This window comes from Phoenix dactylifera, chromosome 11, assembly GCF_009389715.1.
Source record: "Phoenix dactylifera cultivar Barhee BC4 chromosome 11, palm_55x_up_171113_PBpolish2nd_filt_p, whole genome shotgun sequence".
In the NCBI taxonomy this organism is placed as follows: domain Eukaryota; kingdom Viridiplantae; phylum Streptophyta; class Magnoliopsida; order Arecales; family Arecaceae; genus Phoenix; species Phoenix dactylifera.
Window position 1 is genome coordinate 9,629,859 of NC_052402.1, and position 18,633 is coordinate 9,648,491.

General features: G+C 37.9%; 3 protein-coding genes across 3 annotated transcripts; 2 read left to right on the forward strand and 1 right to left on the reverse strand.

Moving 5' to 3' along the window:
• Window positions 1–1,422: 1,422 nt before the first annotated feature.
• LOC103703409 (photosystem I chlorophyll a/b-binding protein 6, chloroplastic) lies at window positions 1,423–4,092 on the reverse strand. The gene is made up of 5 exons (XM_008786252.3): window positions 3,988–4,092; window positions 3,580–3,741; window positions 3,391–3,428; window positions 2,677–3,191; window positions 1,423–1,642 (listed from the first exon to the last, which is right to left on the reverse strand). The coding sequence occupies exons 1-5, from the start codon at window positions 4,032–4,034 to the stop codon at window positions 1,625–1,627; spliced, it is 780 nt and encodes a 259-aa protein (XP_008784474.2). The 5' UTR covers window positions 4,035–4,092; the 3' UTR covers window positions 1,423–1,624.
• Window positions 4,093–5,926: 1,834 nt separating this feature from the next.
• LOC103703302 (probable polygalacturonase) lies at window positions 5,927–12,527 on the forward strand. The gene is made up of 6 exons (XM_008786116.4): window positions 5,927–6,015; window positions 6,088–6,520; window positions 7,893–8,013; window positions 9,534–9,782; window positions 10,251–10,404; window positions 11,646–12,527. Exons 2-6 carry the CDS (start codon window positions 6,122–6,124, stop codon window positions 12,169–12,171), a joined length of 1,449 nt encoding a protein of 482 aa, XP_008784338.1. The 5' UTR covers window positions 5,927–6,015; window positions 6,088–6,121; the 3' UTR covers window positions 12,172–12,527.
• A 2,097-nt stretch (window positions 12,528–14,624) lies between these two features.
• Window positions 14,625–16,917, forward strand: LOC103703304. The gene is made up of 3 exons (XM_008786117.3): window positions 14,625–14,839; window positions 16,187–16,308; window positions 16,436–16,917. The coding sequence occupies exons 1-3, from the start codon at window positions 14,704–14,706 to the stop codon at window positions 16,760–16,762; spliced, it is 585 nt and encodes a 194-aa protein (XP_008784339.2). The 5' UTR covers window positions 14,625–14,703; the 3' UTR covers window positions 16,763–16,917.
• The last annotated feature ends 1,716 nt before the right edge of the window (window positions 16,918–18,633 follow it).

Here is an 18,633-nt window from a genome sequence, read left to right on the forward strand (position 1 = left end):
TACAATCAAGGCATTTGATAGATTTCTTATAGTTGTTTTGCTCTAGCTTGCATGCAATTCTGTAAGGCATCTGGTTAAAAAAATGAAGGGTCATGATGGGAATATTTAAAAGTACTAGGCACAATTGAGAATATTTAAAAGAATCAAGTTTTCAATTTTTCCTTATTCCATCCTTCTCTACTATTAAAAAGAGGACCTCATCATTTTCTCTAGACAATCAAAATCTATTATGTACCCATTTTCCAGAATTGGACCTTAGAGGATCTAATACTCCTTCCATGGGTCCATTAAAGGCCATTTTTAGTTCAAAAGGTTTCATGCACTCTTTATATATATATATAAAAGTTGAACAAGTTTTTGTCCCCTTTCTTGTCTTTATTTTGGTTGAGGGGTTTGGATTGCTTAGAGACTTGCTTGGGTAATTGGTAATCCTCTGTTCAACACCTAGATACCAAGTATTTCTTCAAGTAAAGCCACCAAATAAATGGAAGCATGTTTTTTTTTCCATATATGTGCAGCCACTTGCTTAATTTTTCAGAACTAAACTTATTTCTCAGACTTTATGATTTGACCTCTTGTATTTGGTCATCAATGTAGCCCATAACCGTAATAACTGGAACCATAACCATAATAACTGTAACCAAAACCATAATAATTGTAACCATAACCATAAACCATAGTCCAAAACAATGGCTGTTGAACAATATAGTAATTTCAAGAACATCCAGAAAAAGGAAATTTGAACTATGACCAACGAATGATCAAACTTCTACGGTTTGAAATTTGAACTGAGGAAATCCTTCCCATCCATTCAGTGTTCTGTAATAAAAAAAACAAAATTAAAAAAAAATGTTGAAAACCAGTGCGATGGAAGAGACTAGCCAAAAAAAAAAAAAAAAAAAAAACCTTTATAGAAAGATCAGTCACACCTTATCTCTCTTCTCTCTCTATGACCCCAAAAAAGACCTGTTCATCGAGAGAAATTATACCCTAATTTAGCTGTCAGCAGTGCACCATAGAAACAATCCAAGATTAGATGAGCAGGTCCTATAGGGTTCAAGTTGGTTTAAGATCAGATATCGAGATTTTTAAGGCTTGACATGAACCCAACCCAACCAACAAGCGGATCAAGAATGCTTGATCTGGACTCAACCCGCAACCAACCCGCGGACTCTACTTGTCTTCTTTGCCCTTCTTTTCAGAATTTTGCTTATATTTTCAGTATGGCAGCTGCCCTTGTACAATTGGATGGTTAATGGAATGGACACACCCAATAAAGTTCGAAAACAAAATATATTTCCAGGTCTTTTCTAACCTCAAAATCTTAAGAACATTAAACTTTGCCCTTGAGAAACAAAAGATGCAGTCACTTGAGCAGAAGAAAGCAAAATGAGCAAAACTGAAATCAGAGACGCAACCAAATGAGAAAATAGCAGACTGAATTGAAAATTTCTTGCAGTAACATCCAATGTGTACAAGGCTCTCTAAATAGCAGCACTTTGTAACTACAGGAAAAAAGAAAAGAAAAGAAAAGAACTCAATGGTGCCTATCGCATTTTACTCCAGCCAAGCAGCCCAACTACCATCATCTTCTTATGAAGCCATCCACCATGGCTGAAGGACATTAATGAGATGATAATGCCTGCAAAGGAACAATCAGGAATGAAGAAGAGAAGAAAGAACTGCAAGACCAATTCATAGAGGAAAGCAATCATATTACAAGACCACAATATTTATGTTCAGTTTTTTGTGCAAAACAAAAACTGTCTATCCTTGCATTGCTCCTCCCTTGTCATCCTTATGTCACTGTATTATATTGTATGTGAGAAATATGTAATAGTTCCAGTATCATTTATCCAGAAAAGGGGAAAATAAGATTATATATCTATTCTGAAAGCGTAGGGAGAGCTTAAAGTTGTAGTGACAAATACAGAAACATCTCTGAGTAACAAAACTGTCCCACTATTTGTAAACACTGGTATCAGAAATATATTCAAAATGTCTATTCAAATTCGTATAGTTCGGCGAGGGATGCTATAATACAAGGAAAACAGATAGCTTAAAATAAGGTAACTAAATAGGAATATTACTAAAGAATTTAGTATCATGAAATGTTGGATGTATATGATTCGACTATACACTTTAAATTTGCAGAAGAGCTCCAATGTTGGAGAGAAGCATTTTTGTTGTCTCTATTACTTCTCCTCTCTGCTTCATTCCTCTTTTCAGTCTTAATTTCGCATTCTTTAGTTCAATTGGAAACAAGGGATCAAGCTCAATTACATCCATCTAGCATCCATGCTTATCATGGGCGAGCAAGAGCTTCTCTAAATGGACCTTAGAACACAGTTCCTTAGGATCCATCTTGTTCTCCAGCTATTCAGTGTTGCTGATAAGTTTTACAACAAGTGGCTCAAAAGTGACCATCTAATTGAATTGTTAACCAACTTAGGTTGATAATAGTGGTTATATAGATAGTTCATTCTTTGTTGAAAGGATGGTGAGTCTTGGTGCAACAGTAAGGTTCCTCTAGACCTAAGTATTACTAGTTTAAAATATGAAAACAGCCTCTTCATACATACATGAGGATAAGGTTATATATATCTGACCCTTCATAGACCCTGCGGTGATAGAAGCCTTGTGCATTAGGCCGAAAAAGGAGTAGCAGAGCATTACCGCGAAAATGTTGCAGTGCCCCGGATCAGCCAAGTGAGCCATCAAGTTCTCGAGCGGCCCCTCTCCAGTATAAATAGCCTGGAACCAAAACCCCATAAAAGCGAGCATTGCCAATCTGCCATTCTTGATTTCCTTCGTCCTCAGCACCATCACCGGCTCCGGCGACCCTCGACCCCACATCATAAAATCAAACCAAAGACCACCAGGATAACCCACATCAGGTTTAGGATTCTTTCGATTTGGAAACTTGGGTTCAATATCAACACAGCCAGGCTTTATAAAGTCAGCCCATCTCCTTCCCTCTGCCCATCCCATTAGAATCATTTGAACTACAAACAATGTCACAGGGTCTGTGAAATACTGCTGTGCCCCGGCCTCGTACCATGAGAAGTTCTCAATAAAACCGAGCTTCTCGAGGCATTCAGGGACAAGAATGCCAGCAGCAGCAAGCATTGCCCATCTGCTATGCATCAGTTCAGCCTGTGCAAACCACCGAAGAAGTTCTGGATCGGACCCTGAAACATTCGATATAATTAAAATAAAAAGAACATGTAATTAAGCAGTATTCAAGTGAAAACTCTAGTAATAATATATGAGAAGAATGATTTGAGTGCTCCTCTAATGTAACTAAAGAGATAATAGTACTTCAGTATTAGAAGAACACTTGGTTATTGGCATATGTAACTTTGTTGTGATTGAGTACTGAACGCTTACCCAATCCAAGAGGATCGAAGCCATAATCTCCCGGGAGACTGTAAGATTACATAAAGAAAATTCATTCACTATCGTACAACATTAGAAGCTTTATCAAGTGGCAAAGATAAGCAGCTCTCTCTCTCTCTCTCTCTCTCACACACACACACACACACACACACAAAAGTAAGGGAGGCAAAATAAAGTAACCTTCCATCAAGCCATTCCGGAGGGGAGCTTCCAGGGAACCACAGAGGCCTGTCTGGGGGGAGGGGTTCACACACACTGGACACCCCTTTAGTTGCATTTGTTCGAGTTGGTAGTCCTGCAAAAGCCCTGATTAGCCTTGATACTGTGTTTGGGGCCTTCACCCTGTCATCAAATAATACAATAACAACAACAATAACAAAGAGTGCTTGTCAGTAAAGAAGCCAAGTCTCTTTCAGAGTACTTAGAGCTTCTAGAGTCGTAAAGGTGAAGGTATGGCAATTTATTAATTTGCCAGAACACTACTGAGGAATTACAAATGCTGTAAGGTATTGAATTCTTGAAGGAAGGCGCAGCGTGAAAGGAAAACAAAAAAAGGAGAGAAGAGGATTGGAATGGTGATCTACAAACCTGGGTTGGAGGTTGAAGAATGCAGAGGAACCAATAGCCAGTGCCATGGATAAGTGATTTAATGCCACGACTCAAGAGAGAGGGCTTTATCTACTGGCGGTTGCTATGGATGGACATAACTGCTTGTGGATACAGAATCAATGAGAAGCTGCCAGGTGTCAGAGATTCTTTAGAGGTGGGCCCACTTAAATATCTGTATTTGTGGGCTAATGAAGACCAGCAAAGTCCTCGTTGTTAAAAAAGTGCTGGGCGGATCAGTGGGCTTTCAGCTATAGGGGCAGTGCTCAGGGCAGCATGAGAAAAGGTCTCATATATGAGACGAAGATTGAGGGCCGAGCGCATCATTCTAGAGAAAAATTCGGCCACAGTGATCGATTAGATACGGAAGGAGGAATGGAGAAGGGAGAGAAGTCCCCTTGCTTTGCTACATCAGGCTGATGCTGAGAGATTGCGGCGCCTTTCAGGTAGTGCATGTATACCGAAAGGCGAACATAGTCGCAGACTGAGTTGCATTCTACGCTGCGTAGCACTATAGAGAGATACTTTGGCCACACTGGGGGGGTGGGGGCCCTCCCTCGCACTTGAGTCAGGTTCTAGTGTCTGATTCTGTTGACTGGTCCTATATTAAAGTAGGGTGAGCAGCAGTTATACCGAAAATAAAAATAAGAAAGAAAGAAAATAGTCCGCATTGTTCTCATTGTCTCTCCCATTTCATCCAAATCCCAAATAACCTTCTGCGCTCCTCCTTACTCTTTCATCAATTAAAAAGTTACACAAGCAATTGAATTCACAATCTTACAAAATTACAAACAAGCAAGTCATCGGATTCACAAACTTCTCATTGGTTATGTGGAGAATAACTAGCGGCCTTTCCCACATATGTAAACTATATTGGATCCATGGTAGACTAATTCCACTCCACAAAATTACATAAACCATCAAACTTGGCATTCCTTAAATAATCTTGAGTGCTTTATTGTTTGCAAGTCTAGGTTAAACAAGTTCTTCAATCTCATTCATTTGACTGTTTGGAGAACCCCATCCTTCCATCCTAAAACTGATGTTTCACCAAAATCCACTCGTCTTTTTCACGCTCCTAATGAAAGCTTCAACTTACCTAACCTACTCGAGTACTTGACCTTATAACACCCACAGAATCTTACAAGCAAGACATTTCAGCCTAATTCTTCTTCAATGCATGCAACTTAAAAGCTTAACTACAAAGTATTACTGATTCAATATTAAAATAATTATAATTAAGTTCAGATTTTAGTCTAAATTTGTATATAGGTGGATCTGAATCTGGCAAGTATAGGTATTGGGAAAACAGAAGTCATTTCAGGTCATATTGCATACGTTAAAATCCATTTGAGAAAATGGCCCAAAATTCCCTATAAACAAGCCAATCAGAAGCCCACTAATTCACAATTCCAAGCATATCTCATAAAAATTTAGAACAAATCTGAAGACAACTCAGCAAATGTCAGTCCAATGGTCGGATCCCAATCATGTGAAATAAAATATCTAAATTCCGTCTCAAAGTCCAAAACCATTATTTGCAACATGTATTATTCCTCCTATCACACCAAACCTTGCATTAATTACCAATAATTTAGTCCTGTCACCGACCGACGGCATAACAACTTTTCGGTGTTCCCCAAACTATCAACCGTTGGATCACTATCCGACGGATAGCATACCTTGAGCACACAAGAAAACGGGGTGGTAGAGCAGTCCCGATTTGGGAATTACATTTCCTACTGAGGGTATTTTCGTCACGTAAATTAGTCGCCTCTCCGTCCTCCGTCTAATGACCAATCAGAACCACCAACTCTATTGACCTCTCTCCCTTCTCTTCCACCTCACTCCACGTCCCGCTCTTTTTAAATACCCTTTGCCCATGGCCAAAACCCTAGTTCTTCAAACCTTAAGATGACCCTCCAAATCCTTATCTATATTCCTTCCTTCTGTCCGGATCGACCTCTCCTGTCCGAGATCTTTACGTCGACCTAAATTTCACCTCTTTTGGTAGAGAATTTCCGAAGATCCGGTGATTTTTTCTTTTTTATGTTTTGTTAATTTGTGTTTTTGTTTGGATAGGTGGGGGTTGATTGGGATAATTGTGGAGATTGGGATGTTCTCCTTCCACAAACTCCGGCGGTGGCTGCCGGGGTTCTTCTCGACCCACAGGACCCTCTTTTTGGTGCTCTGGATCGTGGGATTCGCGACGGTGTTCCTATGGCAGAGCAGCTCCGTCGACGGGATCCGGTTCTTCCGGCGGGCGCTGCCGGTAGTGGCGGCGCCGAAGCTCCGGCCGGTGTCGTACAATATAACGGATTTTGGTGGGGTTGGGGATGGAGTGACGCTGAATACTGAGGCATTTGAGCGCGCGGTGGCGGCGATCGCGAGGCTCGGAAGGAGGGGCGGCGGGCAGCTCAATGTGCCGCCTGGAGTCTGGCTTACGGCGCCGTTCAACCTCACTAGCCATATGACTCTCTTTCTTGCAGAAGGTGCCGAGATTCGTGGTATTGAGGTGAGATTAGTTGTTTTATTTCGTTATGTCCTGTTTTTATTTGAATTACTGGGAAGTTGTAGGCTTGTAAGCCTAAGTTAACGAGGCTATGAGGTAAAGAAATAATATAGGGAAGGTTTGGAACTTAAAAGATGTTTATATCTCTTAAGTCATCTTGGCATTTATGTATGATAAAATGGAAGTTCTATAAGAATGACATATCTGTAGCTTAACTTAGAATTGTAACATTTTACCTTCAAGTTGATGCTATTATGTATTGTAATGTATCTAAATCGAGACCTTTGCTGAAGAAATTTGCTAATTAACAATTAATAGACATTAGGAGTGGATGACTTCATTTTAAAGTAACTATTGTATCTATGAAGTTATGCATGGCAGGATGTTGGTTTCCTTAAGATGTGTGTGGTTTTGTGTTATTGCAAAGTTGCAGTCCCAATTTGACAATGATAGGAGACCCAACTTCATTGTCTTTCTGTGAGGCCATAACCATTATCAAACTTGTAATCTGTAGAGGTTGTAGCCATATATTTTGCTTGTGTAGTTGATAGCGCCATATGGGATTCTTTTTTTTTTAATTCCATTTAATGTGATAATAATTCCCACTGAGTAGATAGCAGTAATTGAGGATTTTCGTCTGATAAACATCAAATAATCATTGTCGTCTTTTGAGATTGGAGTCTTATATTCATTAGCTTATCCATCTTTCCTTCCCCCCTTTTTGAAATAATTTAAAGATGCTATATTTGATGAACTGTGCAAGAAGACAATATGACACAATCAATAACGAAACAAACTCAAAAAGAAGAATTTGCCATAATTCATATTGTTTGGGAGGTTTTGAACCTCTCGGTCTCTTTTTTGTTACAACTAGGTCTCTAATCTCTTATCATGATTTCCCTCGTTCGAAATATTAACTTCCTTACATAGTAACTACTAGGGAAGCTGTAGTCACATGACAGAAAATATAACTTCTTAGAATCTAATTATTTGATCTTCTATAATATTTCTTGTAACTCTGGATGTTTGTGACTCTGAGAGTGGCTACTACAAAATAGTACTTAACCTGCAGTTGAAGCATTTATTATAAATAAAATCAAAATACTTATGGGATTCTTGCTTCATTTTCAGAGAACATCTATGTTATCGTTTCCTCAGTGGGCCTTAATCCATATTTTTTCTGTTCTGCTTGCCATTACCAGGTTATAGTCATTTAGTGAGAAACATGCCTCACTTTTTTAAGGCCTTCATTTTTCATCATACAAGTTCAGAAGGGCATTAATGACGATTTATTATAAAAGTTCCCCTATGCTGCATCTTATGGATATGAGAGAAGTATTTTATTTAACTTTGCAATCCTTTTATGCTGCAACAGGATGAGAGATATTGGCCATTGATGCCTCCATTGCCATCATATGGATTTGGGAGGGAACAGAAGGGACCTCGATACGGGAGTCTGATCCATGGCCAGAATCTGAAGGATTTGGTTATAACAGGTTAACGCATTTGCTGCATCTTTTATCTTCAAGGTTTCCTTCCTGATGTATAAAATAAGTAAAACAAAATTATTGTGGGAAAGCAAGATGAATTAGAGGCTAAAAATAATGACGAGTGTACATGTACTTTGTCAAGGTAGTGTGGTGGTAATCAAAGTACTATTAATTTTGATAAACAACTTATATAAATCAAAGGGAGGAAAAGAAAAAAAGGAAAATAGAGTTCACATATAAAACTAACAAGCATGATTTCGTGAGCTCCCTTAACAGTCACTTCTGGGAAGAAGTACTTGTTTAAGTTGCCTTGTAGCTGCACCTTGTCTCTATCGATGAAATCATCAACCTAAGCTCAAATGTATCTTAACTTACTTCACTAATTACTGGGAGATGTTAAAAACCAATTAGCAAACTAACAAGGAGATGTCTCTTTACCTTATTTTGATTAGAATAAATACTTTGGCTAGGACTCAATGCCTTCACATTTCCATGTGAAAGCTTTAGTATTAGATTCCTTGATCATAATGAAAGACTATAGCATAACTTACCATAACTATAATTGTGGGAAAGAACACTATGTGACCTAAAAATAGAAATTCGCTGATGACTACAGGCATATATGGCAACAGTTGATGATATTTGTCTCACCAAGGTATTTGATAAATTTGAATATCAAGCCAAAGACTCTCAAAGTATTAATTGCTAATTAGTTTAAGGAAATTTATTCTGAATCAGGCTTCTAATACACAAAAAATGCAGCTAAAAGCTTATATCTTCTGTTCACTAAATCTGACTTAATTATTCAGTGTTCAGATGCAATAAAAAGTTACCCGTACCCAAATCCATTATATTTGCTAGGCAAACATTCATAATTAGCGAAATTGAATTTGTATTTTCTTACCTTATTTCCTCAGAAAAAATTCCTATGCTAGCTCTTAATAGTTACATCGTATTCTAATATTTAGGATAGTAGAAGGGGGAAAAAGGATGCTTTAACTAAGATCAGAAGCTAACAAATGACAGTTCTCTGATTTTCATTATTGCAAGAGTTCAACCTTCTTCCATTCATTTGGTTCAGGGCAGATAATATCGTCCTGATAAATGCTTGCATTCCAGTTCAGATGTAATCTACTTTTAGCAACAATGAGGATAGATTTGGAAGAGGTTAACATTGTCAAAACTTTTGTTTCTAGCAGGAAAGAATATAGTTGTTAAATTAGAGCATAAATAAATAAATTCTTTTAAGGACTTTAAGCTATGTTTGATTTCCTTTTCAACAAAAAAAGTACAATGGTATTTTGATAATGCTATCAAGACCACCCTTTCAGTAAATTATGATCTTGCATGACATTATAAGTTATAGTCTGAGAATTACTAAATTCTCTGCTATTTTAATGTTTATATTGTTTTCCAGCTATTTTTTGTTTGTGTTTTGGTTCTTCAAAATTGAAAATTTTCAATGACTAATGAGCAAGATGGTTGCGGTTTGCTTGCTTAGATGTATTCTTCCACTTGTCCAACAGGACACAACGGTACCATAAATGGACAAGGTCAAGCATGGTGGACAAAATATCTCAAAAGACTTCTCAACAACACTAGAGGGCCTCTTGTGCAGATCATGTGGTCCAAAGACATAATTATTTCAAACATAACTCTGCGCAATTCTCCTTTCTGGACGCTCCATCCCTTCGACTGCAAGAATGTAACTGTCACAAATGTTACCATCTTGGCTCCTGTTACTGGAGCTCCAAACACAGATGGAATAGATCCAGGTAAGTGTGCACTTTAAGGCTTTAACACCTTTATTTTTCTCAATATGATGCAAGCAGCCATTTGCAGAGATTGACACATATATTTGGTTTCTTGGAAGCTTTGGAAGTCAGGCATATGCTTGTACATCTAGTTTACGCTATTATATACTTAGTTTTTCTTGAAGGTTCTTAAATGGGTTTGGTAAGTTGACAGAATATGACCCCACGCCAGGATGCTGTCTTCTTGTCAACCAAACATTTTTCAATTCCGCTCCCGCCCGCCCGCCCCCCTTCTTTTCCCTTTTCTACGATGCATGCTTTGCAAGCTTCTCTGATTCATGTTTGGAGAAAACCCATTACGTTGATAACTTGTATATCTACTATTTGATGGATAAATTTAGTTCGCACTGTTTAGGAATTCTTTGATAGCTTTTTCTTTCTCTATTGTTCAGTCTATCAAGTCCTTATTGCTGCTCATGATATATGCAGATTCATGTGAGGATATGGTGATAGAGAACTGTTACATATGCGTAGGTGATGATGGAATAGCCATAAAGAGTGGTTGGGATCAGTATGGAATTGCATATGGGCGTCCATCTACTAACATTTTAATCCGCAATCTCACTGTTCGCTCTGTGGTGAGGTGAGCCTCTTTTTTTGGGATTATTTTGCATCGTTTTACACATTAGGCTTTTTATGTATTTATGATTGTTTAGTTGCAAATCGGATAGCATGATTTATCTAGGCTTCTTGATGATTCTGCACCTGTAACCTTGAATCCTTTAGTTGCAAGTGCGAATTCGAATTTTGAAGAAAGGAACTGGAGTCCCAAAACTCGAACAAGCCATGGAAAACTTCCAGTCAATCAGCTGCTGAAAGTGCTGATGATTACTGTTTGAAGATGGACTCGGAGTCTGAAAACTTTAAACTTTTTGTGCTTGGATGTAATATCAAAGACATGGTCTTTAAAATGTCAAAAGAAAGTTTTAGAGCTCCTTCACTCCAGATTGCATATCCCAAACCTCACCAAGTCCACAACTCCGTCACCTGAAGTCCAGATTGTCCATGGCTTTGAAATTTTTCAATGAAGTTTGTGAATTTCATAAACCATTTAGGAATCAAGGTCTATTTCACAGAATCATTCAACTGGTTGTCATCTCATGATTTATTGATAATTTTTTGCAAAAGACACAGAATAATGTGCATATTTTTTCATGCACAATTTACCATCTATATGTAGTCCATCACTCATTTCTTATACCATTCACCATTTTTACATATCTCCTTGTATTGTTGCCGGCATCTTCAATCTTGAAGACTGTTCTTCAAGTTCCTCTGGTGAACTAGCAGTATAGCCACATGGCTACTTTTCTTAGGCATAACTCAGGGATCAACATATTCCACATCAGCCCTGACTCGGCAAACAAAATTATCCCATCCACCTCTCCTTTTTTTTGATAAAGAAAATAAAGAAATCGCTATGTTTTACATTCTCAACACAGTTTTCTTCATAACTGCCTGCTACTGCTGGCAGACGCACTGCATGTCATGTGGGTTGTAGGGCAGGATTGTAGCCCCCTGAATTGAAATACCTTTTCGTACAATTTGGTTGCAAATTTCAACCTGTTTTTTTTGGCGGTTTTTCCAGCATTTTCCAATATACCTAATGCGAGGGCAGTAGAAGACCTTATCCATTGTTATTATGTGAGAAGCAGCAGTAAATGCAATTCAGTTTGGTTATCAAGACCTAATTTGGAGTTGCGCTGTTGCATTTCTAACTGCTGTTTTAAGAAATTAAAGATTTTTCTCTGCTGAACTCATGGATCAATTGCATTAGAATTTCAGCCACTTCCTACTCTAAATTAGACTATTTTTATTGCACAGTGCTGGAGTATCAATAGGCAGTGAGATGTCTGGAGGTGTTTCAAATGTTACCGTGGAAAACCTTAATGTCTGGGAGTCAAGGCGGGGCATCAGAATAAAGACTGCCCCTGGGAGGGGGGGCTACATCCGCAACATATCCTACCACAACGTGACCCTTGATAATGTCCGTGTTGGCATCGTGATTAAGACTGACTATAATGAGCACCCTGATAAAGGCTTTGATCCCAGGGCTGTTCCCCTTATCGAGAACATATCCTTCAGTCAGATTCACGGACAGGGAGTCCGCGTCCCAGTTCGGATCCATGGCAGTGAGGACATCCCGGTCAAGCGTGTCAGCTTCCGTAACATGTCAGTGGGTATAACTTACAAGAAGAAGCACATCTTCCAGTGCTCGTTTGTTCAGGGACGTGTGATTGGGTCCATCTTCCCTGCGCCATGTGAGAACCTCGACGTTTACGATGAGCAGGGGCAGCTGGTGAGGCGATCAGTGTCACAGAACAGCACCGACGTTGACTATGATATTTGAAAAAATTTGTCAAGCATCTACTGCCAAGTTTTACTTCTCCCCCTTGTTTTTGTTTTCCCTTTTCTGGGGGGCTTGTACATACAGAGTTCTCATTGGTTATTTATATTTTTGGAATGTCAAGAAATAAGCATGGTCATTTCATGGTCTTGCAGCAGGTTGTTCTCTGCCCTCAAAATTCTTGAATAGTTAATTTTATAGATGATATTCACAGCAGAGAACTTACAGGATTTGAAGCTGAAATTTGGAAGTGCAGGAGAGATTCTCTTATTCCTTGTATTTGTATTTCCTCCAACCAATGAAAGGATACCTGGTTGTATCATAGTTTCAATTTGCAAATGGCAAGTACTTCAATAGTATAGCTGTTTTTGTGCTGCTCTAATGGTCGTGAACATAATATATAAAATGCCTGATGTAGCAGTATATGTTAAGCAACTGGAATTTGACAGTATGATAATTGTAAAGTATGAAGTAGAAGTCTGAATATTGGCATTCAGTTGTGAACTTAATGTCCAAAACTTAAAACTGTAAAATAAGTGCATCTTTTGCCCTTTCTAAGCTGTCATGTAATTATACATAAAAAGGCTGCAATAATAGTTTTTGAGAAAAATGATACTTTTTTTTTGGCTTCATAATTGTTTATAATCATCAACATGACATTTATGACAGTTCTATCGACAGTTGTTGCTCATATTGTGATCCAGTCCCTCTGTCCTATTGATCATTTGAGAGATTTTAAATTTTCAGCTTTTTACCAGGACAATCGGAATCCTCAAGTTATATTTGAAGAAGTAATACAATTGTTCATGCTGCTGGCATAAATGATTTGAAGATGTTCAATTAACTTCTCCATATGTTATTGAGTACAGCATTTGTTTTTTCAAAATTGGAGAATTTTTTTTGCAAATTTACAGTTTGAAGATCAAAAGATTAAATTTGCAAGACAGCCGAAAATTAAGTGCTTGGCATGGAATTTACTATTTTACTAGCATCGATAATTTTTAAATGCTTTACACATGTTATGGGGGCTATCTAAATAGCATGCTAATCCATCGTCGGGTAACTAGCCCCTCTTAATTCCTTGTTTGCCCTTTTTAATAATGACTTGTGGACTTGAAAATTAACAATTAGCTAAGGATCACAGCATATCCTGCACTAGGACTAAAAATTGAATCCAGGAATGTTTTGAATACCACTGCAGCTGCTTTCCATTTGCATATCAGATATAACTATCACAATCAGAAACCCGGGCATTTCTGTTTGTTTAATCCGATAAGTTCATTGCTTCTATTTTGATTGGATGACTGATGTTAACTCATAACCCTAAAATCTCATCCCAGCTATGGTTTTGTGAATCACTATTTTCCAAATGTTCCTTCTAGGGATTGATTCAAGTAAACAAACATTTCTGAACTTTTCTTCCTGACTATATATGGATGACTTTGAGATGTTATGGTTGGTAATTCACTGCACTAAGCCATGACCCTTCATACAATATGCCGAGCTAATTATATCAGCAAAACCTAATTAACTGTATATTGGAAAAATGAGAATAGCACCAACATCCGTTTCTCTTTGGAACATCTCGGGAAATAACTGAGAGCCAAAATTGCTAGGGCTAAGGGGGCAGTTGGTCTTTTATGACCTGAGCGTTAGTTCAATGGTTTATGGCTGTACCCCTTCAGTCTAAATGGTAGGTCCAAGTTCAAGTATTAAGTGATGTTATTCCCCAAGAATTTGTTCCAAATGGGGAGCATTTTGTACTTAAATGCAGGAGGGAAATCTTAGATGAGACCCCTTCCTAGCCTATCATAAAAAGAGAGAAGAAAGAAGGAGCCTTTTGGCTAGGTTGTGTAATAAGTATTAAACGAGGGTATATTTTTAGTAGGCTAAAATTGCATGCAATTAGAAAAACATGAAAAAGATGAATTTAAGCTACCGCAAAGCTAAGCCATCAAAATTTTTACCTATCATTGCTGTCATACTCTAAAATAATGTATGTTATAATATCATAATATAATTATTCTAATGTTTTCAAAATCTACAATGATATTTCAATCATCATCTTCTGTTACAATAGAAAATAATGAATGCTATAATTATTATTATGTTAAATAAAAAATTCTTCAGAATATCTATTCCATGCACAAGAAAAAGTTCATTGAGCTCGATTTTGCAACTCTATAATTAACCAAGTTTTGATATTTAGCAATAAAGTATACAAGCTGCATCGATCCTCAGTTGCCACATGATAACAGGATTGTTCATGAGAACTCCATATCATTCCTCATTGTAAATTTAAATAATTTCAATTCAAGTAATTTTGGACCGTTATAACCGTTATGACCGTTAACGGTTTTATAAAATGGCCGTTATGATATCATAACGGCATCATTGACGCCTTGGTCCCGAGTGTGGACTGAGTAGGAGTAGCCCAGCCGAGGCACGTGACCCTCCACCTCCCTCTAATTCTTACTGCAATTCTTCTCCTCTCTCTCTCTCTCTTCCTCCCTTTTTTCGTGCGTGGAGAAGGGCATGGGTTCGCCGAAGATGAAGGCTTCAGAGATCGCAGCTCTGTTGGATCTGAAGCCCCATCCTGATGGAGGCTTCTACTTGGAGACGTTCAGAGACTTCTCCGTCACTCTCCCCAAATCTCAGCTCCCACCCCATTGTAAGCGCATTTCACTTAGATATTATCTGCTATAAGCTTGAAAAATTCTATAAAAACTTGTTTTTTTAGCTATATATTGATCGATATTTTGATTTTTCTTTGGATCCTCTCTATCTCATCATTTGTAATGGATCTTTCTCCTCAATTTGACCTTTTTATTGCTGTTTGTCGTTATTTTAGACGGTGGATTCGGTAAAGTTTTGATCTTGTCATTGGGGGTATTGTCCGAGTACTCATGTGGGTATTCTTGAGTCGTTCCATCATTTTATTGGATTTTGATTGTTGTTAAATATGGTCGATTTGTTAGAATGGATGAAATTTTTTTGATTCATCACTTCTTTCTTGGTAATCTAAGCTTATTCTTTGATTGCTGGTAGAGATTCTCTGTTTTGATGGGTTGGAAACTCCTGATTATAGTGGGGCTCGGACAATTTGAAATAAGGGTTAGGGTTAGGAACAATGCATTAGTAGTTCCTCTTTAGTTAAAATCTACATATTCTAATTTGTTATTGATATTAGAATACAATCCAAAAAATGAAATTACCTCAGCCATCTATAAGCAACCACCTTTTGATTTAGATATTAGCAGCATAATACTAAATAGTGCAGGGTTGTTTAGCCAAATTTTGTCATAATAGTTGGATAATTCACTGTTCGTATCTCAAATTAATTCGGTGAGTGAAATTGAACGCAGACTCTATTTGAGTAGCCATATCTCTTTGGAGACTTTGTTTTTGTTTTCTCCTTCACAAATATTACTTTCTTGAGGTTGATACTATATTGGTCATTTCAATGTGATGCTGATATGTACTGGTGTCGGACCTCCGTGGTACCATCTAATACAGACTGATACAGATAAGCACTGCTGCTATGCTACTAATATAGTGGTTGAGACTAATTGGTATTTTAATCACCAGATATTAAATCATTGGATAAAATGGTAGTTAATCTCCTTATTACATTGGCTGATAGAGTGATATATCGATGCGGGTACATTTGATGTCTCCATACTTCAAACCAAACAAAAAGAAAGAAACAAGAAGAAGAAGAAAGAAAGAACTTCTGTAAGACAAATTTCTTCATTCAACTTGGTATGAGTCACCTACCAAGATCGCCAAGATATTGGAGTGTGAAAAACTCTGGCTGACACCCACTCTCAGAAATAATTATACTATGAAATAAGTTCTGATTCAGCTGGCAGTGAAAGCGAATTAACTGTTAATAGGAACAAGTCGTGAAGGAGGATTCATGAAGTTGAAACCACACTGTTGGGGAAACTTTTACTTATTATTTGGGTATTGTTAGTCTCCTTGAAGCATTACACCCTCTAACTTGAGGCTTTTGTAGACAAGGTGGATCGTCCTGTGAGCTCAGCCATCTACTTCTTGCTGCCATCAGGAGGCATTGCTCACCTCCATCGCATCCCTTGTTCTGAAACCTGGCACTATCATATGGGAGAGCCTCTCACGGTTAGAAAACTAATTCTAGCAGCTATAATGTAGATTGCATTATTTAAACATATACTGTGCTTTTTCGTGTAATACCAACCTTTTTTTCTTTGCTTTGTGTCATTCTTCTGATCTCAACCTCAACCAGGTGTTTGAGCTACTTGATGATGGCAAGATCAAGCTGACGGTCGTCGGACCGGACCTAGAAGCCGGCCAGCACCCGCAGTACACAGTACCACCAAATGTGTGGTTTGGTGCATTCCCAACCTTGGATGTTGAATCCTTTGCATCAGATGGCAGTGCTCTTGCCAAAGCTCCAAACAGGGACCCTGAGCTGCATTATTCTCTGGTTGGTGTCACCTGCGCCCCTGCGTTCCAGTTTGAGGACAATGAGCTAGCCACTCTTGCTGAGCTCAAGGCTCTTGCTCCCAACGTCGAACCCTTCCTCAACTACCTCATCTCTTCCAAACCCTAGTCAAACGAGCAAAGTAAGCTTGTTTTCTTCCTTGTTACAATACAGTTTGGGTGTTATGTGGCTGCAACTGTTTGATGAAATTTGAACATTTTTCCTCTGAGCTACATACCTTGCCTGTGAAATAACAAGTTGGTTAAGAATCTTCAGTTGCAGTAGTGGAATGTGTGGTCTATGTGCCAATGGAAATAAATTACTATTTAACATACTGGGCTGCTGCCTAGTTTCTGCACACAAATGGAGGAACTGAGGAAGTTCCATGTGTGAAAGTTTCAAGTATTTGACACAAAATTACCAAGGTAATTTTACCAGATGAGTATTCCCTCCATCAAAATAAAATAAGAATAAGAGTAATTGGGAAAAACGATTTAATTCCCTTACCATAATTTTTTTAAAAAAATAGAAAAAGAGGTTTTGCTATGTACAGATTGAGCTATTAAGCAAATATTGTTTACAGTAATTATACATGCAGCATCTCCGTATTAGAACTTATTAAAGCTCGTTTCGCATCATTATGCTTGATAAAAGAAATGAGAGAAGCTCCAATGAGAAATTACTGGAAGTAAAAAATGCTTCTAAGATGCAGATAGTCTTTGCAACAACTCGCTATTGAGTTACCATGGATTAAGTTTCGAAATATTATTATGGCACAGGGTTTCCAAGTCACATGATAGGGTAGCACATACCGTGATACGCCTTCATTTCAATCATAATTTGTGTATGCAGAGCAATCCAACCTTGGTACTGGATAATAAATACGTCTATGGATTTCCAATTGGTTTGATTTGCCTATAGAAATTACTTGTTGAGATGAAATATGCAACTCATTGTGCTCCAATTTGCCCGGCCAGAGTCTTATGTTTAAGCCTACTTACTACAATATATGCCAACTTTTACACAATACTATCATTAATATAAATAAGTTCATAGCTTCCTTTACAAATTAGCTAAAAGAGACTTCTTAACTTTGTCTAGGGATATTTTGTAAAATAGGATCAAGAATCAGGTTAAACTAAGTTTCTAGAGATGCACCTTCTGTCCTTAAAAGTGGTCCCAAAATGAAAAGTATCCTTCTGTCAAATTGAAAGATTTTTCATTTCAATCATATGCAAAATGGTACTAATTCCTCCACTTGTGGGTAGCATCCATGCACAGAATTCCTTCTATTTGTCATGAAAGTGAATTGGCTGCCATCTGAGTCAACTTTTGAGGCTGACGCCCACCAATTAGAAAACGAGGGCAGAAGAGGACATGTTGGAGAGTATGTAATGAGATAAGATGGGTCTATAGATACTCAAACCTATCTGAAAATTGGAATAACAAAGTCTATTTTTGTAAAAGAAGATTATATCAGAAAAGTTCAGGGATAATCTCAGCTTCTTTTTATCTTCCTCCCTCTTCTTTTAGTGGTCTTTCCCAAGTGAGGGATTTGGAATTGTGCACAGAAAGCACATGGTGCTTGTGTGATTCAAGTGTATTGCCTGCAGTCAAAGCAAAGTCAGACAAGCCTATCTCTTTCACCCACAATATTGAAGCAAACTAATTCTTTCTTTTGATCCACATTTCTGTCATTTCTTTCAAAGAAAAATTACCATCATAAAATTTGCTGTATATTGATCTTGAAGTGAAGAAATACATGCTCTCTAACATTCGATGGAATACTGCAAATTTGTAAGATGAGAAGTCAGTAGATCAAAGAAACCCTATATCGAATACTTATAAGTTCTAGTTATCCTTCTTTGATGAAGGCGAGACCTACACTCCAAGTTTATAGCACAACCATCAATAAAGCTCACCATCCATACAAGCTGATGTGTTTCCATGCTAGAACTCCACATATACAATGTGTGCTGCAAAAGCTAGGTAATCTAGAA

What these genes read in the sequence shown, in the direction of transcription:
- LOC103703304 (XM_008786117.3), top strand. Translation starts at nt 14,704, where the DNA reads ATGGGTTCGCCGAAGATGAAGGCTTCAGAGATCGCAGCTCTGTTGGAT. An exon ending in ATCTCAGCTCCCACCCCATT is followed by an intron (nt 14,840 to 16,186) that starts GTAAGCGCATTT and finishes AGGCTTTTGTAG; the next exon opens with ACAAGGTGGATCGTCCTGTG. An exon ending in ATATGGGAGAGCCTCTCACG is followed by an intron (nt 16,309 to 16,435) that starts GTTAGAAAACTA and finishes AACCTCAACCAG; the next exon opens with GTGTTTGAGCTACTTGATGA.
- LOC103703302 (XM_008786116.4), top strand. Translation starts at nt 6,122, where the DNA reads ATGTTCTCCTTCCACAAACTCCGGCGGTGGCTGCCGGGGTTCTTCTCG. An exon ending in CACAGATGGAATAGATCCAG is followed by an intron (nt 9,783 to 10,250) that starts GTAAGTGTGCAC and finishes TGATATATGCAG; the next exon opens with ATTCATGTGAGGATATGGTG. An exon ending in ACTGTTCGCTCTGTGGTGAG is followed by an intron (nt 10,405 to 11,645) that starts GTGAGCCTCTTT and finishes TTTATTGCACAG; the next exon opens with TGCTGGAGTATCAATAGGCA.
- LOC103703409 (XM_008786252.3), bottom strand. Translation starts at nt 4,034, where the DNA reads ATGGCACTGGCTATTGGTTCCTCTGCATTCTTCAACCTCCAACCCAG. An exon ending in CCGGAATGGCTTGATGGAAG is followed by an intron (nt 3,429 to 3,579) that starts GTTACTTTATTT and finishes GTAATCTTACAG; the next exon opens with TCTCCCGGGAGATTATGGCT. An exon ending in CTTCGATCCTCTTGGATTGG is followed by an intron (nt 3,192 to 3,390) that starts GTAAGCGTTCAG and finishes CGAATGTTTCAG; the next exon opens with GGTCCGATCCAGAACTTCTT.